The sequence below is a fragment of the Vipera berus genome (genome assembly GCF_964194415.1).
Source record: "Vipera berus genome assembly, chromosome: 1".
In the NCBI taxonomy this organism is placed as follows: Eukaryota; Metazoa; Chordata; class Lepidosauria; order Squamata; family Viperidae; genus Vipera; species Vipera berus.
This window is the reverse complement of record NC_138202.1, coordinates 3,169,370-3,195,451: the sequence shown is the minus strand read 5'-3', so window position 1 is coordinate 3,195,451 and position 26,082 is coordinate 3,169,370. Positions and strand designations below refer to the sequence as shown.

Below are 26,082 nucleotides of genomic sequence, written 5' to 3'. Positions count from 1 at the left end.
ATGGCACAGCTCGCACAATGGCTTTGGAAACAGGAACATTGGTTACCTCCAGGGGTCACCTGGGAGGACCTACAGGACACGGAGGAAGTCCGCTATCCCCAACCCTGTCACCTCCTCCTCTGCGTTCCTCTCACTCTCGTCCTGACTGCCCTCCGGTTCTTCTTCGAAAGGCAAGCCCTTGGCCAGCTGAAACTAAGCAGCAGTGGAAGAAGGGGACTCAGCCATTTAGACCGAGCTACATTAAAAAAAGATGTTGAGACTCTAGACAAAGGAGTGCAGAGAAGAGCTACAAAGATGATTAGGGGATTGGAGGCTAAAAGATATAAAGAATTCCTGCAGGAATGTCTAGTCTAGTGAAAAGAAAAGACTAGGGGTAACATGGTAGCAGTGTTCCAGTATAGGAGGGGCTAGCACAAAGAAAAGGGGGGGGTCAACCTATTCTCCAAAGCACCTGAATGGTGGACAAGAAGCAACGGATGGAAACTAACCAAAGAGAGAAGCAACCTAGAACTAAGAAGAAATTTCCTGACAGAACAATTAATCAGTGGAACAATTTGCCTCCAGAAGTTGTGAATGCTCCATCACTGGACATTTTTAAGCAGAGATTGGACAACCATTTGTCTGAAATGGTATAGGGTTTCCTGCTTGAGCAGGGGGTTGGACTAGATGACCTCCAAGGCCTCTTCCAACTCTGTTATTCTGTTAAAAGCACTGTCTGTGTCCAGGTTGAATCATGACCACTGGATCAAACTCAGGATTTGGTCCAGTTGCCCTGATTCAACCTTTGGACTAGATGATCTGGTCTTCATTGACATAAAGCTCCATCTCTTCATCAGTTTTTTAAAATGGCTTTATATTGTAAAAATGAGAAGGCAAGAATAACATGTTTCAATAGGTCTAGATTTAATAATACGTTAACAGATTACTTTTATGCTAGATAAATATTGTATTTTTGTCTTTTCCCCCTTAAGTATGATTTCTAATCACCAGTATTTAAAATTTATTTTACTCTACTGCAACCATTTTTATTATTTGTTTGTTATATTTCAGCATTTTTTTTAAAAGGCAGGTTATGGTCAATAGCTTTGTTTTCTTCTTGTTGATTTTATGTGCCTGTTCTTGAGTACAGCATGAAACAAGGAAACCTAGGACCAGTTAAATTTAGAATTACAATTAGAAGACTAGAGTTGGAAGGGACCTTGTAGGTCCTCTAGTCCAACCCCCTGTCCAAGAAGAAGAATAGAGTAGAATTATAGAATGGAATGGAGTGGAGTGGAATGGAATGGAATGGAATAGAATAGAATAGAATAGAATAGAATAGAATAGAATAGAATAGAATAGAATAGAATAGAATAGAATAGAATAGAATAGAATAGAATAGAATAGAATAGAATAGAATAGAATAGAAAATATGGAATGGAATAAGAATAGAATAGAATAGAATAGAATAGAATATGGAATAAATGGAATGGAATGGAATGGAATGGAATGGAATGGAATAGAATAGAATAGAATAGAATAGAATAGAATAGAATAGAATAGAATAGAATAGAATAGAATAGAATAGAATAGAATAGAATAGAATAGAATAGAATAGAATAGAATAGATGAAGCACCCATAACTTCTGAATGCATCTTCTGTTCCGTTGATTGATTGTTCTGTCTGCAAATTTCTCCTTATTTCTAGGTTGAATCTCTTCTTGATCAGTTTCCATCCGTTGTTCCTTGTCTGGCCTTCAGGTGCTTTGGAGAATAGCTTGGCCCCCTCCTCTCTGACAGCCCCTCCAATATTGGAAGACTGCCATCATGTCCCCCCTCCTCCTTCTCTTCATTAAATTAGACATAGCCAACTCCAGCAGCCATTTTTCTTATGTTTTATCCTCCAGTCCCCTGATCATCTTTGTTGCTCTTCTCTGTACTTAGCCAGTGTGCGTTTGTCTGATCCAAACTGTTGCCTTTTCCCAGGAGGATCTGCGTTCCGTTGAGCAAAAAACTGGGTCTGCTAGAGAAGGTGAGGCAGAAACCTTCTCCAAACCCCATCCTGGAAGCTTTTTACAGAAAGTGGAGGAAAAGTCCCCCAAAGGTGAGTTTCTTCCACACAGAGGTTTTGGAAAGTGTGGCTACAGGTGGCTAAAACTCTGGCCTTGATTTTCAGGGGTGTTATAAAGTAGACCTCAAACAGCTGAGCATAGCCAGTCATCATCATCATCAAGTTGGTTCTGTGTCCTGCTTTCCAGGAAGAAGTCAATGGTTTAGCCAAGCAGTGTGATCTCCAACCAAGACAGGTAGAAAGGTGGTTTAGATACCGGCTGAATGAGGATCGGCCCAGCTTGACCAAGAAATTCTGTCAAGCCAGGTGAGTAGAGAAATTCTTAGGGCAGAACAGTCAACAGTCAACATGGCATGGGTCCGGAATACCTTGGGGAGCACCTGCGGCCGGCGTCAACTTCCCTCCGCCCAGTGCGCTCCCACAGAGAGGGCCTCCTCAGGGTGCCACCGGTCAAAGAATGCCGACTGGTGGCCTCCAGGGGGAGGGCGTTCTCTGTGGGCGCACCGGATTTATGGAACCATCTTCCGGTCGAGCTCCGGACGGCGCCTGATCTCCGCTCCTTCTGGCGCGATCTTAAAACCCACCTTTTTGAACAAGCCGGCCTGACCTGATGGGATGGGGTTGGGTTTTATAAATTGGCCTTAACTTTTAATCTGTACTAATTTATTACGGGCATCACTGTTTAATTACTTTTTAATAATTTTTAATTTTTGTATCTTTTTTTTATTATGTATTGCCCTGTTCACCGCCCTGAGTCCTTCGGGAGAAGGGCGGTATACAAATTAAATTAATAAATAATAAATAAATAAACCCACAGCCCATGGGCACCAGAACATCCTTAACACCCAGTAGGATCTCTGCCTCATTTGACTTTTTAAAGAAGATTGTGGGGTTGGACTAGATGACCTCCAAGACCTCTTCCAACTCTATTATGATTATTGGTCATTGCACAGTCAGCCAGATGTTCAGACTGGATTCGGCATTTTTGTCTACCTATCGAGTCCTTACCAAGGACCCGGGATAGGCAGATGTGGATGTTTGAGGGTATTACAGATCTTGTCGCAGGATGGAAGCAGTTCCTAGCAAGGCCGCCTTTTGCAATTGACTAATGGTGAATTTGTCAATGCTGATGATGGTGTTCAAGTGGTGCTCCAGTTGTTTTGGGATGGCACCCAAGGCGCCTCTGACTATTGGTACCACCCTTGCTTGCCTTTGCCACAGTCTTTCTATTTCTATTTGTAGGTCTTTGTATTTGGTGATCTTCTCCAGTTCTTTTTCGTCTATTCTGCTGTCTCCAGGCACTGCCACGTCCACTATCCAGACTTTTTTGTCTTTCTTATTGAGAATTGTTAAGTCCGGGGTGTTATGTTGCAGGTGTTTGTCTGTTTGAATTCTGAAGTCCCAGAGCAGTTTATCATTTTCTATGACTTTCTCTATTTTATGATCCCACCAGTTCTTGCTTACACGCAAATGATATTTCTTGCAGATCTTCCAATGCACCATTGTTGCTACTTTGTCATGCCACTGCTTGTAGTCAGTCTGTGCGATCTTCTTGCAGCAGTTTGCCAGGTGGTCCACTGTTTCTTCAGCTTCTTTGCATAGGCAGCACTTACTGTCTGTTGCTGTCTTCTCACTTTTGACTTTGTATGCATTTGTCCTTAAGGCTTGGTCTTGTGCAGCCAGAATTAGTCCCTCAGTCTCTTTTATCAACTTTTCTGCTCTTAGCTGTTGGAGTAGTGGATATCTTGTACCTCTTTCAGATGGACTAGATGACCTTTGTATTTCCTTCCAGCTTTCAAAGCCCTGAATCTCCTGAACCTGCTGTCCAATTGTCTTGATGTTTTTTTCTCATTGTTTTCCAGCTGGAGAGCCACCTACTCTATTATTGCGGTCTGCATGGGGTGGGCCGCCCTTTATGATGTGAGTGCCCCCCTTTTGTTACTTCTTGTCAACAGATATTTTGCTACATGTAATTCAGCGGGCAACTCTCATCTGCCTTCCAGCCTCCTACATTTAATGCTTTCCTTTTTGATTAGAAAAAGTTGGGAGTGTGGGGACAGAAGGGGTCCATGTTGTCAACATCTTTCAAATATCTTAGTGACTGCAGTTGCTTTGTGGTCTCCTTTCCCTTCCATCGTCCCATTCAATGGCAGCTACAGAGAAGTGTGGGTGGGCCGGTGTGATGCGATTCCTAACAAACGGTGTCTTCTTTCAGAAACCCTGGTTCTGGGATTTCCGCAATTGTTGGCATGGGTATCCGAAGCAGGTAAGGAGTCAAGAGACATTTGACATTTCCATGGAAAAAGTGTTTGTCAATTAGCATATGAAACTGCAGTACATCCTGCCTGGCCTTCCCAAAGATGTTTATGCAAGCATTAAAAATACAATTCTTTCCACTTCCAGTAAAAAGCAGCACACCTAAATGGTGAAACAATAATAAGGGACACCACATGAGACCAAGACCTCGCATGCATTACGGAAACATGGTTAGGCCTAGAGGGAGGAGTCCCTCTGATTGAATTATGCCCACCAGGTTTCCATGTGCTGCATCAGCCTCGGGCTCAGGGTAGGGGCGGTGGGGTGGCAGTTGTTATTAAGGAGGCCCTTTGTCCGCGGGAGGCCACTGCCCCTCAGATAGGCGGATGTGAGTCCCTCCTCCTGAGGTGGGGCCCTGGAGGTCAGTTGGGCCTGTTGCTTGCGTACCTTTCTCCCAGCTGCATGGCAACAGCCCTGCCCGGGCTGCTCGACGCTCTCTCAGGGTTGGCAGTTGAGGTTCCCAGACTTATGGTTCTGGGGGATTTCAACCTGCCCTCCCTGGGGGGGATGTCGGGGGTGGCCCGAGAACTTATGGCGTCTATGATGACCATGGACCTGACCTAGATTATTCAGGGTCCGATCCATGAGGGGGAAAACACGCCCGACCTTGTTTTTATCTCCGGGCAGTGGCTTAATGGTCTGGGTGGGGTCTCTCCAACCATTCAACCCCTTTCATGGACAGATCATTATCTCCTGTGGCTGGGCCTCCGTTACGCCACCTCCCTCTGCTGGGAGGCAGAATTGACCAGGTGGTTCTGCCCTAGGTGCCTGATGGATCCAGAAAGGTTTCAGATGGCACTTGGATTGATCCCTGCCTCCCTTTCCCAAAGCCCAGTCGAGACCTTGGTTGACGTCTGGCAGCAGACTGCTTCTGAAGCTCTCGACCGCGTTGTGCCTTTGCAGCCTCTCACCTGGTGCAGGTCCCAGTTGGCCCCTTGGTTTTCCGTGGACCTATGGGAGATGAAGTGCCGGAGGAGGGGCCTAGAGACCATTTGGAGATCCAGTCGGTCCGAATCTGACTGAACACAGTTAAGATCTTTTACCAGATCTTACCTTGTGGCAATGGAGGTGGCGAAGCGTGCTTACTTCGCCACCCTCATTGAATCCGCAGATAATCGCCCAGCTGCTCTGTTTAGGGTGACCCGTTCCCTTTTAAATCAGTGAACAGGGGAGGACCACTTGTGGGGATGGGCCGAGGAGTTTAGTCAGCATCTGCTGGACAAAATCACTCAGATCCAGACCGGTCTGGACTCTGACTGGGCAGTATCTGACGAGGGGGAAGCGACGGATCTGGCTGACATTATTTGAGAGGAGTTTGACCCTGTGACTCCGGATGAAGTGGACAGGATCATGGGTAGATTAAGTGCCGCCACATGTTTGTTGGACCCGTGTCCCTCCTGGTTGGTTTATGTGGCTCGGGAGGTCACAAGTGGCTGGTTCCAGGCAGTGATTAATGCTTCCTTGAGTGAGGGGTGCTTCCCTGCCACTTTGAAGAAGGCGGTGGTGAGGCCCCTCCTCAAGAAACCTGCCTATTTTGAATAATTTTCATCCTGTCTCCAACCTTCGCTTTCTTGCGAAGGTTGTTTAGAGTGTGGTGGCACGGCAGCTCCCATTGGTCCTGGAGGAAACTGAGTATCTGGATCCATACCAATCGGGTTTCAGGCCCAGGTACAGCATGGAAACGGCATTGGTCGCGCTGGTGGATGATCTCTGGCGGGCCCGGGATAGGGGTTATTCCTCTGTCCTGGTCCTATTAGATCTCTCAGCGGCTTTTGATACCATCCACCATGGTATCTTGCTGTGACATCTTGAGGGATTGGGAGTGGGAGGCACCGTTTTACGGTGGTTCTCCTCCTACCTCTCGGGCCATTCACAGATGGTGTTGGCAGGAGGGGAGAGGTCAACCCTGAGGCCCCTCCTGTTCAACATCTATATGAAGCCACTGGGTGAGATCATCCATGGTTTCGGGGTAAGGTATCATCAATATGCTGATGATACCCAACTTTTCATCTCTACCCCGAACCAACCCAGTGATGCCCTTGACATGATGTCCCATTGCCTGGAAGTGGTACGAATCTGGATGGGGAAGAACAGGCTTCAACTCAACCCGGCCAAGACCGAGTGGCTTTACGTATCGGCATCTTGTGTAGTCCAGGAAGTTCCAACTTTGGTTATGGGGGGAGAGGTATTACTTTCCATTGATAGGGCACGCCTTAGGCGTCCTCCTGGATGCACGACTCAGTTTAGAAGATCATATAGGAGTCGTGGCCAGGGGGGCATTTGCCCAGGTTTGCCTGGTGCGCCAGTTGTACCCCTATCTGGACCAAGATGCTTTACGTACGGTCACTCAGGAGCTTGCTACCTCCTCTGTTGATTACTGCAATGCTCTCTACATGGGGCTGCCCTTGAAGACCACCCGGAAACTTTAGCTGGTGCAGAATGCGGCCGCACGGTTTGTGATGGGAGCATCCCGATACTCCCATATTACACCCCTCCTGCGTGAGCTGCATTGGTTACCGGTTGTCCTCTGGGTGAGATTTAAGGTGTTGGTACTTACCTTTAAAGCCCTACATGGCCTAGGCCTGGGATACTTGCAGGACCATCTGCTGCCGGGAACGACTTCCCATCGCCCAGTGCGCTCACACAGAGAGGGCCTCCTCAGGGTGCCCTCGGCCAGACAATGTCGGCTGGCGACCCCCAGGGAGAGGGCCTTCTCTGTGGGGGCACCTGCCCTGTGGAATCAACTTCCCCTGGAGCTCTGGATGACCCCAGACCTCCGGTCCTTTCATCGTGACCTTAAGACATTTTTTTTCCAACAGGCCAACCTGGACTGATGATAATGGGGTTTTTTAATATGGTTTTAGTTGGGGCTATAGATATAATTTAATTTTTAATATTTGTATTTTTACTTGTATTTTATTGTTGTTAGCCACCCTGAGTCCAAGTCTTCTCCAGCTTTTGTTTCTCCATAACCGTCTCCCTGATAAGGGAGACACATTCCTTTCTCAAGATGATAGAGGCAGAGAAGGGAATGTTGAAAGCAAAAGCATCTCCCTTCCCCCCAGCAGAATGGCAGTCCCCAAAAATAGAATATATATGCAGGGGAAACAATGAGGGTTTGGGGGACCTGACAGTCACGCACACATTCCATTACAATTGCTGAGTTTGAAAAACACCACTCTAGGACTTTATTTTTGCTTTAGAAGTGGAGAGTTGACATGATACCTTTTCTCTTCATTCAACCCTTCCCCTTTTGCATTACAGCCTCTCCAGCTGAGCAGTTTTGGCTACTACATCATGCAGTTCAGCTTCTACTGCTCCTTGCTCATCACTCTTCCTTTTGATGTCAAACAGAAGGTGAGTGGTCTCTGGCAGAAGAGATGCAGTAGAGCTGGTCAGGGAGCCCCGTTCAGATTCAAGAAGGGAACATGGTTCCTCCTTTGTTGCATCAGCAGCATTTATGTCTTTCACTCAGATTATGTGGTTGCCATCTCATCAATATGACTCAGGTGGTTAATTTTAAAACTGCGCAAGCAATGAAATGAAGAAAAAAAGTAAAAGACAAAGACACTAGTTCCGTGCATCTTCAGATGCAATTCTTGTGGACATGACCTTTAACTAGGCGAAATGGTACATAACATGGCAACAATTTTTGAAGTAGGCAATCTCAAATGGGCTAACATTCAGAATACATCTAAATTCCAGGAGTAATGACTCCTGAGGAAATGGGTTATGAGCCTTCAATGCTCTTGGCTGCTGCTGTACTGCTGTGCTGCTACGAGATTCATTTTCAGTATTCTGTGACAGTTTCCCAGGCAGTCACACAATCCCTTGTTCCCTTCTCCCATCCAGCAGAAGCCATTTACCTGCCTGCTGGGAAGGATAGGAAAGGGCAAGGTAGGGAAGGAAAAGAGGAAGGGGCGTGTAGGGAGGGAAAGGGGAAAAGGGAAGGAAAATATGAAAAGGAAGGGAGGGAGAGAGGGTGGGAGGGAAGGAGAGGAAGGACGAAAGGATTTCCATTGCTCCCTGCCAGCTTCCCTAAGGTAAGAAATATCTCTGAAACAATGACTCAGAGGGCACAGTTGCCTACTTTCACTTTAAATTCTCCATAATAATGGAGGTAGTTGGTCCCCATCCACCATCTGCAAAATCCATCAATTCAATCCTCTCTTCTGTTGCAGGACTTTCATCAGCAAATTGTCCATCATGTAGTCACAATTTTCCTTATTGGCTTCTCATACTGTTTCAATTACATCCGTATCGGTTCACTTATCTTATTTCTAACTGATGTTCCGCATTGTCTCATGGAGGTAAGTTAAGCTCAGAAATGCTCTTGCCCTACTCAAGGAAGGAAGAACATGTTCTTCTTTTTCACCCCACCTCCCTAAAATAACTTCTACGGAAAAAGAAAATAATTTCAGAAAGGAATTTATGCTGGCCTCTTGCCTGCAGCCTGCCAGAGGTACTGGGACTGGCTAAAAGATAATCAGGGTGTTGTTGTAAAGTCATGTCCGACCCATCACGACCCTATGGACAACGTTGCTCCAGGCCTTCCTGTCCTCTACCATCTTCTGGAGTCCATTTAAGCTCACGCCTACTGCTTCAGTGACTCCATCCAGCCACCTCATTCTCTGTCGTCCCCTTCTTCTCTCGCACTCAACCTTTCCCAGCATGAGGCTCTTCTCCAGTGAGTCCTTCCTTCTCATTAGGTGGCCAAAGTATTTGAGTTTTAGCTTCAGGATCTGGCCTTCTAAAGAGCAGTCAGGGTTGATCTCCTCTAGGACTGACCGGTTTGATCGCCTTGCAGTCCAAGGGACTTGCAGGAGTCTTCTCCAGCACCAGAGTTCAAAGGCCTCAATTCTTTGGCGCTCAGCCTTTCTTATGGTCCAACTTTCACAGCCATGATCAGGGTACTGGAAGATAAAACATATAAAGAACAGTTGCTGGAATTGGGTATGTCTAGTATAATGAAGAGAAGAATTAGGGGTGACATGAAAACAGTCTTCCAATATCTCAGGGGCTGCCACAAAGAAGAGGAAGTCTGCAGATAATCGCCCGGCCGCCCTGTTTAGGGTGACTCGCTCCCTCCTTAACCAGGAGGTGAGGGAGGATCCCTTGCAGGGATGAGCCGAGCAGTTTAGTCATCATCTGGTGGACAAAATCGCTCAGATCCGGGCCGGTCTGGACTCTGACTGGGCAGAGTCTGATGTGGAGGAATCGGACAATCTTGAGCATGTTACCTGGACTGAGTTCGATCCTGTTTCCCCTGATGATGTGGACAGGATCATGGGGAGGCTGAGCACCACCACCTGTTTGTTGGATCCGTGCCCCTCCTGGCTGGTTTATGCAGCCCGGGAGGAGACACGAGGCTGGTTCCAGGCAGTAATAACTGCTTCTTTGAAAGAGGGTGTCTTCCCTGCCGCCTTGAAGGAGGCGGTGGTGAGACCCCTCCTCAAAAAGCCTACCCTGGACCCGGCTGTTTTAAATAACTATTGTCCAGTCTCCAACCTTCGCTTTCTGGTGAAGGTTGTCGAGAGCGTGGTGGCGCATCAGCTTCCTCTGTTCCTGGAGGAAACTGATTATCTGGACCTGTACCAATCGGGTTTCAGGCACGGAGACGGCATTGGTCGTGCTGGTGAATGATCTCTGGTGGGCTTGGGACAGGGTTTGTTCCTCTGTCCTGGTCCTATTAGATCTCTCAGTGGCTTTTGATACCATCGACCATGGTATCGTACTGCGGCGTCTCAGGGGGTTGGGAGTGGGAGGCACCGTTTTATCTCCTGGGCCGTTCGCAGTCGGTGTTGACGGGAGGGCAGAGATCCACCCCAAGGCCTCTCGTTTGTGGAGTCCCTCAGGGGTCGGTTCTCTCGCCCCTCCTGTCCAACATCTATATGAAGCCGCTGGGTGAGATCATTCGTGGTTTTGGGGTGGGGTATCATCAGTATGCTGATGATACCCAACTTTTTCTTTCCACCCCGAACCAACCCAGCGATGCCCTCGCCGTGATGTCCCGTTGCCTGGAGGCGGTCCAGGTCTGGATGGGGAGAAATAGGCTTCGTCTCAATCCTACCAAGACTGAGTGGCTGTGCATATCGGCATCTCGGGCTAACCAGACTATTCCACCTCTAACGATGGGGGGTGAGGTGTTACCCCCCATTGATAGGGCTCGCAACTTGGGTGTCCTCCTGGATTCACGACTCAATTTTGAAGACCATATAGGAGCCGTGACCAGGGGGGCTTTTGCCCAGGTTTGCCTGTTGTGCCAGTTGCGACCCTATCTGGACCAAGATGCCCTACGCACAGTCACTCATGCGCTCGTGACCTCCCGTTTAGACTACTGCAACGCTCTCTACATGGGGCTGCCCTTGAGTACCACTCGGAGGCTTCAGCTGGTGCAGAATGCGGCTGCGCGAGTTGTGATGGGGGTTTCCCAATACTCCCATGTAACACCTCTACTCCGCGAGCTGCATTGGCTCCCGGTTGCCCTCTGGGTGAGATTCAAGGTGCTGGTGATGACCTATAAAGCCCTAAATGGCTTGGGTATGGGATATCTGAGGGAACACCTGCTGCCGGCATCAAGTTCCCTTCGTCCAGTGCACTCCCAAAGGGAGGGTCTTCTCAGGGTACCGCCGGTAAGAGACTGCCGGCGGACAACACCCAGGGATAGGGCCTTCTCAGTGGGTGCGCCTGCCCTTTGGAACCAGCTGCCAGTGGAGCTTTGGACTGCCCCCGACCTCCGTTCGTTCCGCCGGGACCTGAAGACCTGGCTCTTCAAGCTCTCTGGCCCAGGGTGAGAATTTTAATTTTAATTTTAATTTAACTGGGGTTTTATTTGTTCAGGGACGGATATAATTTTTTTTAATCTGTTTTTAACTTTTGTATTTTTTGTTTTAATCACCCTGTAAACCGCCCTGAGTCCTTCGGGAAAGGGCGGTATATAAATATAATATAATAAAATAATAAATAAATAAAATAAGTCCAAAGCATCTGAAGGCAGGACAATAAGCAATGGATGGAAACTAAATCAAGGATAGAAGCAACCTAGAACATCCCTCTAATAGAGGGAAGAGAGGTGCTGCAATTTAAAGCCAGAGAACATAGAACATAGAACAATAGACTAGGAAGGGATGTCAGAGGTCTTCTAGTCCAGTGTTTTCAACCACTGTTCCGCGGCACACTAGTGTGCCACGAGATGTTGCCAGGTGTGCCGTGGGAAAAATTGAAAAATTCGAAAGATTTTTAAAAAAAATGTCAAATTTTCGCCCACTAGGTGGGCGCCGGACTGGTTAGCTCAAGGCAATATAGCGAAAGCTATATTTCATTTGGATTTACTTTCACCGGAGATGCAAACAAACCAACTCCACTGTGCATGGTGTGTGATGAAAAGCTAGCTAACAGTGCTGTAGTCCCAAGCAAACTTAAACGCCATCTCCAAACGAAACACCCTTCGCTTCAAAACAAGAATGCGGACTATTTTGTTCGCCTGCGTGAAAACACGGAGAAACAGGCAACTTTCATGAGAAAAACCAGAAAGGTAAATGAAAGAGCTCTTAAAGCTAGCTATCAAGTTGCTGAACTTATAGCATATGGATGCTTATGTTTGTTCTTTGTTTTTATACCCTGTATTTAGCTCTGGGAAGTGGGGGGGGAGGGGGGAATGGGGGGGAGGGATAGGGAGGGTTAGGTAGGGGTGGGGGGAGAGGGGATTGTTAAAGTTAAAATGTACTCTAAAACTTTTCAATAAAAAAAAAAGTCGCACACTGTGGCAGAGACATTAATACTTCCCGCCTGCAAAGCTATTGTAGAGGAGATGCTCGGACCTGAAGCAGCTAAGGAAATAGCCAAAGTCCCTCTCTCAGACAACACAATTTCCAGACGTATTAATGACATGTCTGCAGAAATCGAAAGTGTGGTTTTTGATGGTGCAGGAGCAGGAGGAACTAACTGAACTGAGACAAAATCGTGGTTTCAAGCTAAGATTTGCTGATCTACCTTTGGACAGTTTTTGGTTGTATACTGCCAAGGAGTTCCCCCTTCTGGCAAACAAAGCTATTTTGACATTGCTCCCATTTTCCACTACATATCTGTGTGAGATGAGCTTTTCAAGCATGATTGCTATAAAAACTAAATACAGAGAGAGACTGAGAGCTCTTGACGAAGAGCTACGTGTGTGTCTTTCTTTGATTCCAGCCAGAATATCAGCTTTGTGTTCAGCCAAACAGGCCCAGGTTGCGCACTGAATAAAGTATTTTATAATTTTTCATATTTCTGTTTACTTACTATTTCATAATAAAGTAATTATAAAATACTTTCTTTGTGTTTATTTAATTCCTACTCAAGAGAGTTACTTTATATATAGTCAATATAGGCACAGAGTTAAATTTTTTAACATTTTCTAATGGTGGAGTGCCTCGTGATTTTTTTCATGAAACAAGTGTGCCTTTGCCCAAAAAAGGTTGAAAAACACTGTTCTAGTCCAACCCCCTGCTTGAGCAGGAGATCCTATACCATTTCAGACAAATGGCTGTCCAGTCTTTTATTGAAAGCCTTCAGTGATGGAACCCCCACAACTTGTGGAGGCAAGCTGTTCCACTGATTAATTGTTCTCACTGTCAGGAAATTTCTCTTTAATTCTAGGTTGCTTCTCTTCTTCATTAGTTCTTGTCCTGCCTTCAGGTGCTTTGGAGAATAGGTTGACCCTCTCTCTTCTTTGTGGCAGGCCCTTCAGTATTGCAAGACATCTAGCTGGTCACCATTCATTGTTTCCTGTCTTGCCTTTTGGTGTAAAATAGTTTGACCCCTTTATCTTTGTAGGAGCCCCTCAAATATTGGAGCAGTGCTATCATGTCACCAGGGCTACCATGTCAGTGCTATCATGTCAGAATATTGTCGTTGTATCCTGAAAGTCAAGTGTTCACAAAGTAGGAACCTTAGTCACTCAACAATCACTGCTTCTTTTTCTCTTTTTTTCTCAGGCAGCAAAGGTGTTTAAGTACCTGAAGTGGGAGAAAGCTTGTGCCACACTCTTTATCGCATTCTCAGCAATATTCCTGTTCACTCGTCTGGGGATTCTTCCCTTCAAGTAAGTTTCAGGAATCATGCAAAAAGGATGCGGCTTTGACAACACAGTTGTGCCATTTCTTTATCACCAATACACATCTTATCTATTTAACTTCTCATCCTCTACATCAGCAAATTTGTAATACAATATCTTTCCTTTCTGCTAGTTTTCCATTTTTTTAAGTAGTAATCAAAATTTATTTCAGTATTTAATGCTTCCCCTCTCTTCCTCTTTGTTTCTGCTCTCATGCTTAAACTAATAATTTTTGTTATTCATGTTCCATATAGACCTATTTATTACTTTCATCAATACATTTTTAGCTTTACATCCTATTCACCTTTACATAACCTTTATACACAAATCAGCATTCAAATTTAGCTATTAATATTTATACTGCCAAGTTTTAATGACCAAAAACTTTTCTTTATCTCAATTCATAACAATGTCCTATGTTCAACATGCACATCTATCTATTTGAGTATAATTCTCTTTTAGATTTTGATAAGATGGTGGAAACTCCATTTTTCTTCAGTCTTATTCTAGCTTTTTTCCTTTGTCAAATCATCTTCCATGTCCTTGTTTTTGGGTCATCAAAGCAATCTTCTTGTAATGTCATATACTGTATATTATTTGATGTTGGCAAACCATCCGGTCACCATTTTTTTGAGAGGACTTATAGATCTGATGGGTCGTCTCTTTATTCTTCCGTATCAACGTGGTTGTTCTGAGTTGTTTATCTTCTCATCCAACTGTTCTTTTTCTGGCTCCTCCAATTCCTTCTGATTTATATAGGAAACCTTTTCCTTTTTCCAAGTTGTCGGTGTGTTTTCCGGATGTTCAAATGTCAATATTTGTTGAGTAATTAATTCTTCTATCATGGTATTTGAATGTTTCATTTTTTTCTCCTGAACTTTGTATAGATGATTTTTTAGTGGTGGTCAAAATTTGGGCTTTCATGTCTGGGCTGTCTTTTTGTTCCTTCCCATAGCTTCTTAATTTTTCATTGGCTGTGATGAGAGTTTGAATTATTGTTTTCAACATAGACAGAATTTGTTCATCTTTATCCATAAGGAGATCCAGAGTTATTTTAATCTTTTCAGTTTTTCTTCTTATTTATAAGGGAAAAAACCCCAGATTTTCAACAGAAATAGATAACGAAAAATAAAAAGTAAAAAATATTTCACTCCATAAGCTTTACGAAATAAAATTCCAATTGGGATCTAGTTACTTTTTTAATGTTTTAAACTCCCCTAGGTGGTCAATCGCCACTGTTTCTGGGTGTAGGGCTAAAATACCCCTTTCCTTACCACAGGGGAAAAAATGCTTAGCAGCTTAAGCAGGTACAAAAATAATTAGAGTGTAAAAGAGGTACATCTCACCCAGTCTCTTCCATGCTGCTTTAAGGTTGCCTGGTGGAAAATGTGACTTTAGCTGTTTGCAGCCTAGGGAAGAGCCATATTTTTATGGCTGGTCCTTTCATCCGCCAGTTTGGAGGGATCGCCAGGTGTAATAGGAGAGTTGTAACTCTCCTGTGTTCCAGCGAATGCCCCTCCTTGCTGGTCACCTCTTTGGGGTGACTTTCGGCCCTTTTCAGGGGTTCCCAGCCATGATGGAGAGAGAGAGAGGAAGTCTCCCAGCCGTCCATGGTGGCCACGCGGCAAACCGGAAGTCCTCCAAAAACATCACTGTCAAAGCAGAAGTGGAAGCAAGGTCAGCTCTGAGGTTTTCACGTGAAAACTCACATAGGTAAAAACCCCTTTTCATCCCTGGGCTACCCACAGTTCATCGTCCACCAATTATATTCAGTACTTTTGTCTTGGGAAAACAGTCCTACACTGGCTGGTAGCTCTGAGATCTTGGCCTTCGTGGATATCTTATCTCCACTGGCAGAAGACTCTGATGCATTCTTCAGCCTCCACCCCTCCCATTTCTGACTGGCAAAATGTGAGTTGGAAGTTGATGCAGGCAAAAAAATGCAAGTTAGCTTTGACAATGATTATTTTATTTTATTTTTGCTAGTTTCGGGTCTTTGGGGCTGATTTCTGTCAAAACCACTGTTGAAAGAAAAATCAGGTCCAGTTCCAAGCCAGAAGTAAGGCACTGGAAATAAAATGGAGGCTAAAATGCTGGAAATAAAGTGGAGGCTGCTTAGGGAAGAAGGTTCCTATTTATTGATGAGCAGAACCTCATCAACCTCATGTAATTCTGGGACAGTTGACAAAATGGAGTTGAGGGTTGTTGTTGTTGTTAGCTGCAAAGTCGTGACCGACTCATCACGACCCCATGGACAAGGTTCCTCCAGGCCTTCCTCTACCATCTTCTGGAGTCCATTTAGGCTCACGCCTACTGTTTCAGTGACTCCATCAAGTCACCTTATTCTCTGTCATCCCCTTCTTCTTTTGCACCCAATCTTTCCCAGCATTAGGCTCTTCCTTCTCATTAGGTAGCCAAAGTATTTGAGTTTCAGCTTCAGAATCTGGCCTTCTAGCAGTCAGGGTTTATCTCCTCTAGGACTGACTGGTTTGATCGCCTTGCAGTCCAAGGGACTCACAGGAGTCTTCTCCAGCACCAGAGTTCAAAGGCCTCAATTCTTTGGCGCTCAGCCTTTCTTAGGGTCCAGCTTTCATTGCCATACATTGCAACTGGGAAGACCATAGGCTTGACTATACCCACTTTTGTTCACAGGGTGATGTCTCTGCTTTTTAGTGTGCTGTCTAGATTTGCCATGACTTTCCTCCCAAGGAGCAAGCGTCTTTTAATTTCTTGGCTACAGTCCCCATCTGCAGTGATCTTGGAGCCCAGGAAAATAAAATCTGTCACTACCTCCATTTCTTCCCCATCTGTTTACCAGGAATTGAGAGGGCCGGATGCCATGATCTTGGTTTTCTTAATGTTAAGTTTCAACCCAACTTTTGCATTCTCCTTCTTTATCCACAACACGAGGCTCTTTAGTTCTTCTTCACTTTCTGCCATTAGAGTGGTATCATCTGCATATCTTAGGTTGTTGATATTTCTTCCGGCAATCTTAATTCCAACTTTTGATTCATCTAGCCCTGCCTTTCTCATGATGTGCTCTGCATATAAGTTAAATAGGCAGGGCGACAGTATACAGCCTTGCCGGACTCCTTTCCCAATTTTGAACCAATCAGTGGTTCCGTGTCCAGTTCTCACTGTTGCTTCTTGGCCCACATATAGGTTTCTCAAGAGACAAATAAGATGGTCTGGTACGCCCATCTCTTTAAGAACTTGCCACAGTTTGTTATGATCCACACAATCAAAGGCTTTAGCATAGTCAATGAAGCAGAAGTAGATGTTTTTCTAGAACTCCCTAGCTTTCTCCATGATCCAGCGTATGTTAGCAATTTGATCTCTAGTTCCTCTGCCTCTTCAAAATCCTGCCTGTACGTCTGGTAGTTCTCGATCCACATACTGCTGGAGTCTAGCTTGTAGAATTTTAAGCATAACTTTACTAGCATGAGAAATGAGTTGATACCTGAGTGGCCTAGCGCTTTTCCCTACTTTCTTCAGTTTAAGCCTAAATTTTGCAACGAGAAGCTCATGGTCTGAGCCACAGTCAGCTCCTGGTCTTGTTTTTACTGACTGTATAGAGCTTCTCCATCTTTGGCTGCAGAGCACAGAGTCAATCTGATTTCTGTGTTGACCGTCTGGTTATGTCCATTTGTAGAGCCGTCTCTTGGGTTGTAGGAAAACAGTGTTTGCTATGACCATCGTATTCTCTTGACAAAATTCTATCAGCCTGTGCCCTGCTTCATTTTGTACTCCAAGGCCAAACTTGCCCGTTATTCTGGTTATCTTTTGGCTTCCTACTTTAGCATTCCAATCCCCTGTGATGATAAGGACATCACGTTTTGGTGTTAGTTCTATAAGGTGCTGTAGGGCTCCATAGAACCGGTCAGTTTCATCCTCTTAAGCACCGGTGGTTGGGGTATAGACTTGAACTACTGTGATATTGAATGGTTTGCCTTGGATTCGAACTGAGACAACAACAACAACAACAACAACAACAACAACAACAACAACAATAATAATAATAATAATAAGTAGTAGTAGTAGTAGTAGTAGTAGTAGTAGTAGTAGTTGGAAGGGACTTTGGAGGTCATCTAGTCCAACCCCTGCTAAGGCAGGAAACCCTATACCATTTCAGACAAATGGCTGGCCAGTCTCTTCTTAAAAACCTCCAGTGTTGGAGCATTCACCACTTCTGGAGGCAGGTTGTTCCACTGATTAATTGTTCTAACTGTCAGGAAATTCCTCCTTAGTTCCAGGTTGCTTCTCTCCTTGATTAGTTTCCATCCGTTGCTTCTTGTCCTGCTCTCAGGTGCTCTGGAGAAAAGCCTGGCTCCCTCTTCTTTGTGGCAGCCCGTGAGATATTGGAACACTGCTATCATGTCACCCCTCATCCTTCTCTTCATTAAACTACACATACCCAATTCCAGCAACCGTTCCCTATATGTTTTAGCCTCCAGTCCCCCAATCATCTTTGTTGCTCTGTACTCTGTACTCTTTGTGGCTGCCCTGAGATATTGGAACACTGCTATCATGTCACCCTCTTAGCTCGGTGCTGAAGCCAATTAATCACCAAACCCAAGATGTGGAAAACAGACTGCTATAATATCACCCCTTGTCCTCCTCTTGACATTAAACTAGACATATTCAATCCCAGCAACCGTTCCTTACATGTTTTAGCCTCCAGTACCCTAATCATCTTTGTTGCTCTTCTCTGTACTCTTTCCAAAGTCTCAACATCTTTTTTACATCGTGGTGACCAAAACCGGATGCAGTATTCCAGGTGTGGCCTTACCAAGGCATTGTAAAGTGGTATTAGTACTTCTCGTGATCTTGATTCTATCCCTCTATTAATGCAGCCTAGCACTGTGTTGGCTTTTTTGGCAGCTGCAGCACACTGCTGGCTCATATTTAAGTGATTGTCCACTAGGACTCCGAGATCCCTCTCACAGTTACTACTATCGAGCAAGGTACCACCTATACTATACCTGTGCATTTGATTTTTGCTGCCTAAATGCAGAACCTTACATTTTTCACAATTGAATTTCATTTTGTTAGATAGTGCCCATTGTTCGAGTCTGTCCAGATCCTCCTGTATCTTAAGCCTATCTTTGGGAGTATTGGCTATTCCTGCCAGCTTGGTGTCATCTGCAAATTTGATAAGTTCCCCATCTATCCCCTCATCCAAATCATTGATGAAGATGTTGAAGAGCACTGGGCCCAGAACAGAGCCCTGGGGCGCCCCACTACACACTTCCTTCCATGTAGATGCAGTTCCATTGAGGACCACACGCTGAGTACAGCCTGTCAGCCAGCTACGAATCCATCTGGTGGTGATGCTATCTAACCCACATTTTTCTATCTTATCAAGTACTAGGTTGTGATCCACTTTATCAAATGCCTTACTGCAATCCAAGTAAATTATATCTACAGCATTCCTCTGGTCCACTAGTTTTGTCACTTGGTCAAAGAATGCAATAAGGTTTGTCTGGCACGATCTGTTTTTGACAAACCCATGTTTGCTTTTAGCGATAACTTTGTTCGCATCAAGGTGATCGCTGATTTGTTGTTTGATTATCTTTTCCAGAATCTTTCCAGGTATTGAGGTCAGGCTGATAGGTCTGTAGTTTCCTGGATCTGTTTTTTCCCCTTTTTTGAAGATGGGAACTACATCAGCTCTCTTCCAGTCCTCTGGTAGTTCCCCAGTGCTCCAGGATCTTTGAAAAATATAGTTCAGTGGTTCTGAAATCACGTCTGCCAGTTCCTTGAGAACCTTGGGGTGTAATCCATCTGGTCCTGGTGATTTGAACTCATCTAGGCTGGACAGGTGCTCACTTATCATTTTCTTGCCTATCTTAACTTGCGTTTCTATTCTGTTTTTTATGGCACTGGTTTGGGTAGGTTGGACTGTTTTTTCCCTTTGTGTAAAGACAGATGCAAAAATCGAGTTAAATAGTTCTGCTTTCTCCCTGTTGCTTGTCACCTTCTTGCCACTTTTCCCCACTAATGGATCAATCATTTCCTTAACTTCTTTCTTGTTTTTTTATATGCTGAAAGAAGCTTTTTTGTTATTTTTGCCTTTGGTCGCAAGCCTTAGTTCATTTTGAGTCTTAGCTTCCCTCACTTCATCTTTGCAGGCACGGGCTGTTTGCTGATATTCTGCCTTAGTTATGTGCCCCTCTTTCCACTTTTTATATTTGTCCTTTTTATCTTTCAGTTTATCAGAGAGTTCTTTATGCAGCCATGCTGGTTTCTTTTGAAAGCTGTTATTTTTCTTCTTTGTTGGTATTGTGCTAGACTGGGCCTTTATTATCTCACTTTTCAAAATTTCCTAAGCTTCTTGAGTTGTTTTCCCCTTTAGCATTCTCATCCATGGAATTCTTCCCAAGGTCTCTCTAAGTTTATTGAAATTAGCCCTTTTAAAGTCCAAGATTCTAGTTTGGCTGTATTCTATTGCTTGTGCTTCCAAAATGTTGAATTCCAATATTGCATGATCACTTCCCCCCAAGGTTCCTGTGGCTTCGGCACCTTCTATCATTTCATCTGTGTTTGTGAGAATTAAATCCAATATGGCTAATCCCCTAGTTCCCGTCTCTACTTTTTGGGAGAGAACGTTGTCTGCTAGGTTTGTCAGGAATCTGTTTGTTCTTCCACTTGGTGCAGAATTTGTCTCCCAGTTGATATCAGGGTAATTAAAGTCCCCCATTACTATTGTGTTGCGCTTCCTACATACCTTAGTTAACTGACTAGCAAAACGTTCATCTATTTTCTTTGTTTGGTTGAGTGGCCTATAGTATACACCTATGGCAATGTCATTTTTCCCTTTTATATTGACCCAAATACATTCATGTTTACAGTTTTCATCATTGTTGTGCTCTATTTCTGTAGAGATAAAGTTATTTCTTATATATAGAACAACTCCACCTCCTCTTTTGTTTAGTCTATTTCTTTTAAATAATTTAAAACCCTCTAGCTGTGTGTTCCATTTGAGGGTTTTGTCCCACCATGTTTCTGTAATGGCAACAATATCATATCCACCCTCATTTACCTGAATTTCTAGTTCACCCTGCTTACTGTTCATACTCTGCGCATTGGTGTACAGACATTTGAGTCCTTTATGACTGACCCTGTGTTTACTTGCTACATAACTTGTGTGGTGCCTAAATTCCCCTATTTTCTTAGATTGCTGGGGACAGTGATGTTCTGTATCAATTAACTCACTGTCCCCATTGTTTAGTTTAAATATTCCTTCAGAAAAGCTGTGAATTTATTGCCAAGTAACTCAGTCCCTTTCTTGGACGGATGCAGACCATCTCTTTTGTACATTTTTTCATTGGACCAGCTACAGACATCGTGACTAATATAACCAAATCCTTCTCCTTTACACCACTCCTTTAGCCACATATTAAATTCTGCTATACGCTGGCCTTTTCCATTTTGCTCCTTATACACTGGTAAGACCTCTGAAAAAGTGAGCCTACAGCCTGTTCTGCTGAGTTCCTGCCCCAAGCTCTGGAAATCATTCTGCACAGAGAGTACATCATTTTGGGACAGATCGTTAGTGCCAAGATGTACAATGGCATCCACATCACAGTCTTTGCTGGCATTGTTGACTATTTTAAAAATACGCTTCTTGTCCCTACTGGCAGTAGCACCTGGAAGACATCTGACCTCTTTTGAAACCTCTGTATCCTTTCCTAAATTAACATCCCTTATAATTGAGTCACCAACCAGAAGGTGGCTTCTCTTTTTGGGTACCTTTCTTTTCTTGCATGACTGATGTGTAATACCTGATTCACACTTCTCCCTGTCAGAAACAAGTTCATCTTGGACCATGGTCCCCTGCTTATTTGAGTTATCACAATTACCGTGACCTGTTTCCTTAATGTCCCTGTTAAGGTCAGCAAGGGCACTGTATCTGTTATGCAGGGACACAGCTCAAGCTTTGGGTTTATGGTTCTCAGCTCTCACCCTGCCAGATCCCACAGTTGTCCACACTGCCCTTCTCCTGCAGGATCTTTGTGGTAGAGGGGGCTGATAGCGGGGAAGCTCAGTAGAGTAGGAGGGCTGAACACCTAATTTCTGCCTTAAGAGCGCAGATTACAGACCCTAGATGAATAATCTGTCCTTGTAGACTAGTAATTTGTGTACATATAGGACACTTTCCATGTTTGAAAAGAGTGCTGCGAAAGACAGCTGCAAAACAAGTGTTGCACTGAACTAAGCCAGATATGCTGAGATGAAAGGAATCTGAGATGCACTTGCCCTGAATATACCACCACTATTTTTTATTTTGTTATATGATTCACGCGCCGTTAGGCGCGCGGGCCGCTACTGTACCCCTCCACCCACTTCTCCTTAACTTAGTTTTTGTAGCTTTTCCCAGCAGCCTCTAGCAGTTTGAAAGCAAAGAGGGTCCAATCAGCAAGGACACAGCTACTGTGCCCCTCCATCCACTTCTCCTTAACTTAGTTTTTGTAGCTTTTCCCAGCAGCCTCTAGCAGTTTAAAAGCAAAGAGGGTCCAATCAGCAAGGACACAGCTCATTCTGTCATTCGAGTTGAGGGTAGATGGGTTTTTATACATTCTTTAGGGCTTTGTGTTTGAGATGACTATTGTAAAATGTATTTTGACCTATGCTTGAGTGTGCCCTTTTGTGATTCTAATTATTGTTGCCTGACTCCCATTGTGGCTTGGAGGTCACGTCCTGTCCTTGGAGCTTGGTGGGTAATGTAGATTTTAGGAGTCTTTGTTTTTCTAATTCCATCAGCTCCAGCCTTCTGTAAGAGCTGTGGTTGAAGGCATTTTGCTTATGAATAGTGTGGCCCCAGTCTTTCTGAATGGATTACCAAACCTCCATTTCTAAAGATGGGCCTCCTCAGGTTTCTGCATGAGGCAGGGCGACTGGGACTGGTTTCTGCCTTTGTTAACATTTTTCTCCATTTCTCCTTTAGGGGAAATATTCTATCCTGCCTTTTTAATATTCCCCAAAATATTTCATTTTCTGTGGGGTGTGCGTGTGCTGACTTCCTACACCACGCATAGAAATAAAAGAATTTGCTTAATGACCACTATGAAGATACTTGTAAAATTGCATCTGGTCATTTAAGCGCCTCAACGAATGATTGTTGTGAGTTACAATAGAAATTCTGGCTTCCATTATGGTTGTTCTGTCCTCGCTATACATTACCCTGTGTGCAACATGGCATGCAATTAAACGCACTTATCCTTCAATAAACCACAGACCGTGTGCATAGATCTGGATGCTTTATTAAAGGAACAGGATGGTGAAACTGGGAAAAATAGAAATACATACAGTAAGGACCCAAATACAAAATAAACAGCATTGAATTGCTAGTAAGCATAATAATTAACAAATACAGATAAATCCAAATCTCAGAAGCGATGCTGTGTGTATGAGACATGGATTTTTGCTTCAGATGAATGCGTCATGGATTAGGCTGGATTCTTCATAGTGCTTCTGTTTCCTCTGAATGTTAAAAAATGGAGTCTGGCTTTTTAGAATGAGAGAGGGTGGGAGGATGTTTGCCCTCTAAGTTCAAACATCATCAAACCAATTTCCAAACAACAAAAGATTTGTCCCCAGCTACTAGGTGGGACTCAACACATGACAGAGAACAACATTTTTGAAGCCCTAGTCAATAACCTGACTTCATTACTGGATTAATTATCCCAGCCTTAAAAAATATTGAGTGGATAACCCTTTCCTTCTTTCTTTTTGCCGTCCTCCTTGCCCCTCCCCCAAGGATTCTCCACAACACATATTTCTATTGCAAGAAACTCTGCCAGCCTTTTTTTGGCTACTACTTCTTCAATGCTCTCCTGATGATCATGCAGCTCCTTTCCATTTTTTGGTCCTACCTGGTCATCCGCATGCTTTATCAGTTCCTGATCCACAAGGCGGTAAGGGTAGAAATTGAGCATTCGGGGAGGTGTGAGCTGGAGGTACAGGTTGGTGAGGAGGGTCATAACCAGAATTTAGAATTAAAGATCAAAACATGTCCCTACTTTCTCTGAATTGCTTTGTTGTATGTTTCTCTTTCTTTAAAATAAGTCTGTCAGATTAGGACAACACCACCCATAATTTAGAATGGAATAGAATAGAATAACAGAGTTGGAAGGGATCTTAGAGGTCTTCTAGTCCAACTCCCTGCTCAGGCATTTCAGACAAATGGCTGTCCAGTCTCTTCTTAAAAACTTCCAGTTTTGGAGCACCCACAACTTCTGGAGGCAGGTTGTTCCACTGGTTAATTGCTGTCACTGTCAGGAATTTTCTCCTTAGTTCTAGGTTGCTTCTCTCCTTGATTAGTTTCCATCCATTGCTTCTTGTCCTGCCTTCAGGTGCTTCTGAGAATAGGTTGACTCCCTCTTCTTTGTGGCAACCCCTGAGAAGAGGAAGTTTGAATTCCTTTTATCCTGCTCCATTGCCAGTGAGGGATTTTGAGGGGTGGGATGCAGAGCATAGGGTATCTAGGGATGGGGAAAGCTCCCAAGGACTAGGGGTGATGTGATAACTGTCTTCCAATATCTGAGAGGCTGCTGCAAAGGCGGGATAACAAGCAACAGATGGAAATTAATCGAGGAGAGAAGCAACCCAGAACTAAGGAGAAACTTCCTGAAAGCTAGAAGAATTAATTAATGGAACAACCTGCCTCCATAAGTTATAAATGCTCCAACATTGGAAGTTTTTAAGAAGAGACTGGACAACTATTAGTTTGAAATGGTATAGGGTTTCCTGCATGAGCAGGGTGTTGGACTAGAAGACCTCCAAGACCCCTTCCAACTCTGTTATTCTGTTATGCCTGAGGCACCCTGCACTCTGCTTAACGACCCATGCAATCATTTAAGGACCACGTCAGGGAGAGCAGAGGCAGGGGTCATTAACCAAGGGCGCTTCATATAATGACTATCATCACTTATGACTGCAATTGGCTCCATTATGGTCACAGGTCAAAACTTACCTGTACTTTTAAGATCCAAACAACACCATATAGACATAAGGGTGATCTTGGCGGTGGGTGGTTGAAAGAACAGGAAACTTTGCAGAAACGCAAAATATGTTCATAAAGAAAAACCAGAATGAAGGATCCTCTTCCTCTTCCCTCTGCAACACCCAAGCAAGTGCATTTGAACTGTGAAGAAATAAATGGGGAGTCACCGGAAAGATGAACCATGCTGCAGAATCAGAATTGCAGATCCGTTTTTACAAGCTGTTATAGAGGGACATCCACCATTCATTTCATCATATACAGTAAAATGGGTCTCAAAATATACAATCCAGAGACCAGCTGTGAACTAGTGGGATTCAAACGGTATCCCTCAAGCCCGGAGTACAAGGAGAGGGGATGACTGTGCAATATTTTTATTTTTATTTTTATTTTAATTTATAGTACAGAGGCCTTTAATTTTATCTTAACTTCTGTATTTATTATATGTTATTGTTGTTAGCCGCCCTGAGTCCTTCGGGAGATAGGGCGACATATAAGTCCCAATAATAAATAAACAAATAAATAATAAATTTGGAAGGTCAATCCATCAGAATACAGCTGGAAGGGACCTTCAAGGTCTTTTCGTTCAGCCCCCTACTCAAGCCGGGGACCTTATTCAATTTGAGACAAGTGGCTGTCCAGTCTTTTCTTACAAACCTCCAGTGATGAAGCACCTCTGGTGGCAAGCTGTTCCACTGCTTAATTGTCCTCCCTGTTAGGAAATTTCTCCCTAATTCCAAGTTGCTTCTCTCCTTGGTTCATTTCCATCTATTGTTTCTTCAATCACAATATAGCTGGCAGGGACCTTCAAGGTCTTCTAGTCTAAGCCCCTGCTCAAACCAGAAACCCTATAATATTTTCAAACAAAAGATTGTCCAATCTCTCCAATAACTTAGCTTTGCAGTGGGTTCAAGCCCCCACCCATGACCCCTTGAAACCTATGAAACCCCTTCTTCAAAAAGTGATGGGTTTGCTTGCATGGCACATAAAACCTGGTGTGGCCCTCAGGTTGTATAAAAGTCATGCATCCCCAGTGAAAAAGACTAGTTCTATGCCCCCCTCCCCTCAAGTTTTCTGCCTCTTTCCCGATCCTCCAACAGATTCTAGCCATGCAGGATTAAAAGGAGGCAACATATCTGTATCTCTCTTGCAGGTGGAAAAGGATGTGCGGAGCGAGTCGGAGGGCAGCGAAGAAGAGGATGAGTTGAGCCAGAAATCAGAATAGAAAAATGGTACCTGCATTATTAAGAGAGGGCTCATGCAGACGAACAGTGGGAATTCCCCCTCCAGTGGTCACACCAAAGTCCCCTCTAACCTTCTCTCTGTTTCCATATTAGGTAGTCTTCTCCACTGGAATACTGCATCCAGATTGGTTACCGATGCCAACGCTGCTAACATTGGATGTTCTCGCTTTGACAACAGATGGAATTGCATCCATTTTACTCTTTTGCTCTTAGAGTTAGTTGATGCTGGGAGGGGAATATGGATGAGAGTCCAACTAGTCATAACAATAATAACTCAGCCATGGGAATCCAAGGTTATTGCACCCAGAATTGATAAAGATTTTGCGGGCAGGGCAGCTGGGGAGGAAGCCCACACTTCAAGCTAATTGGGGAATGT

General features: G+C 44.3%; 1 protein-coding gene across 1 annotated transcript; it reads left to right on the top strand.

Moving 5' to 3' along the window:
• LOC308660443 (ceramide synthase 4-like) lies at window positions 1-25,687 on the top strand (the record flags this gene model as incomplete). The annotated part of the gene is made up of 10 exons (XM_081314819.1): window positions 1-170; window positions 1,966-2,083; window positions 2,238-2,356; window positions 3,913-3,970; window positions 4,266-4,316; window positions 7,631-7,723; window positions 8,548-8,676; window positions 13,342-13,448; window positions 23,221-23,419; window positions 25,616-25,687. 10 exons carry the CDS (start codon window positions 1-3, stop codon window positions 25,685-25,687), a joined length of 1,116 nt encoding a protein of 371 aa, XP_081170945.1.
• Window positions 25,688-26,082: the final 395 nt, after the last annotated feature.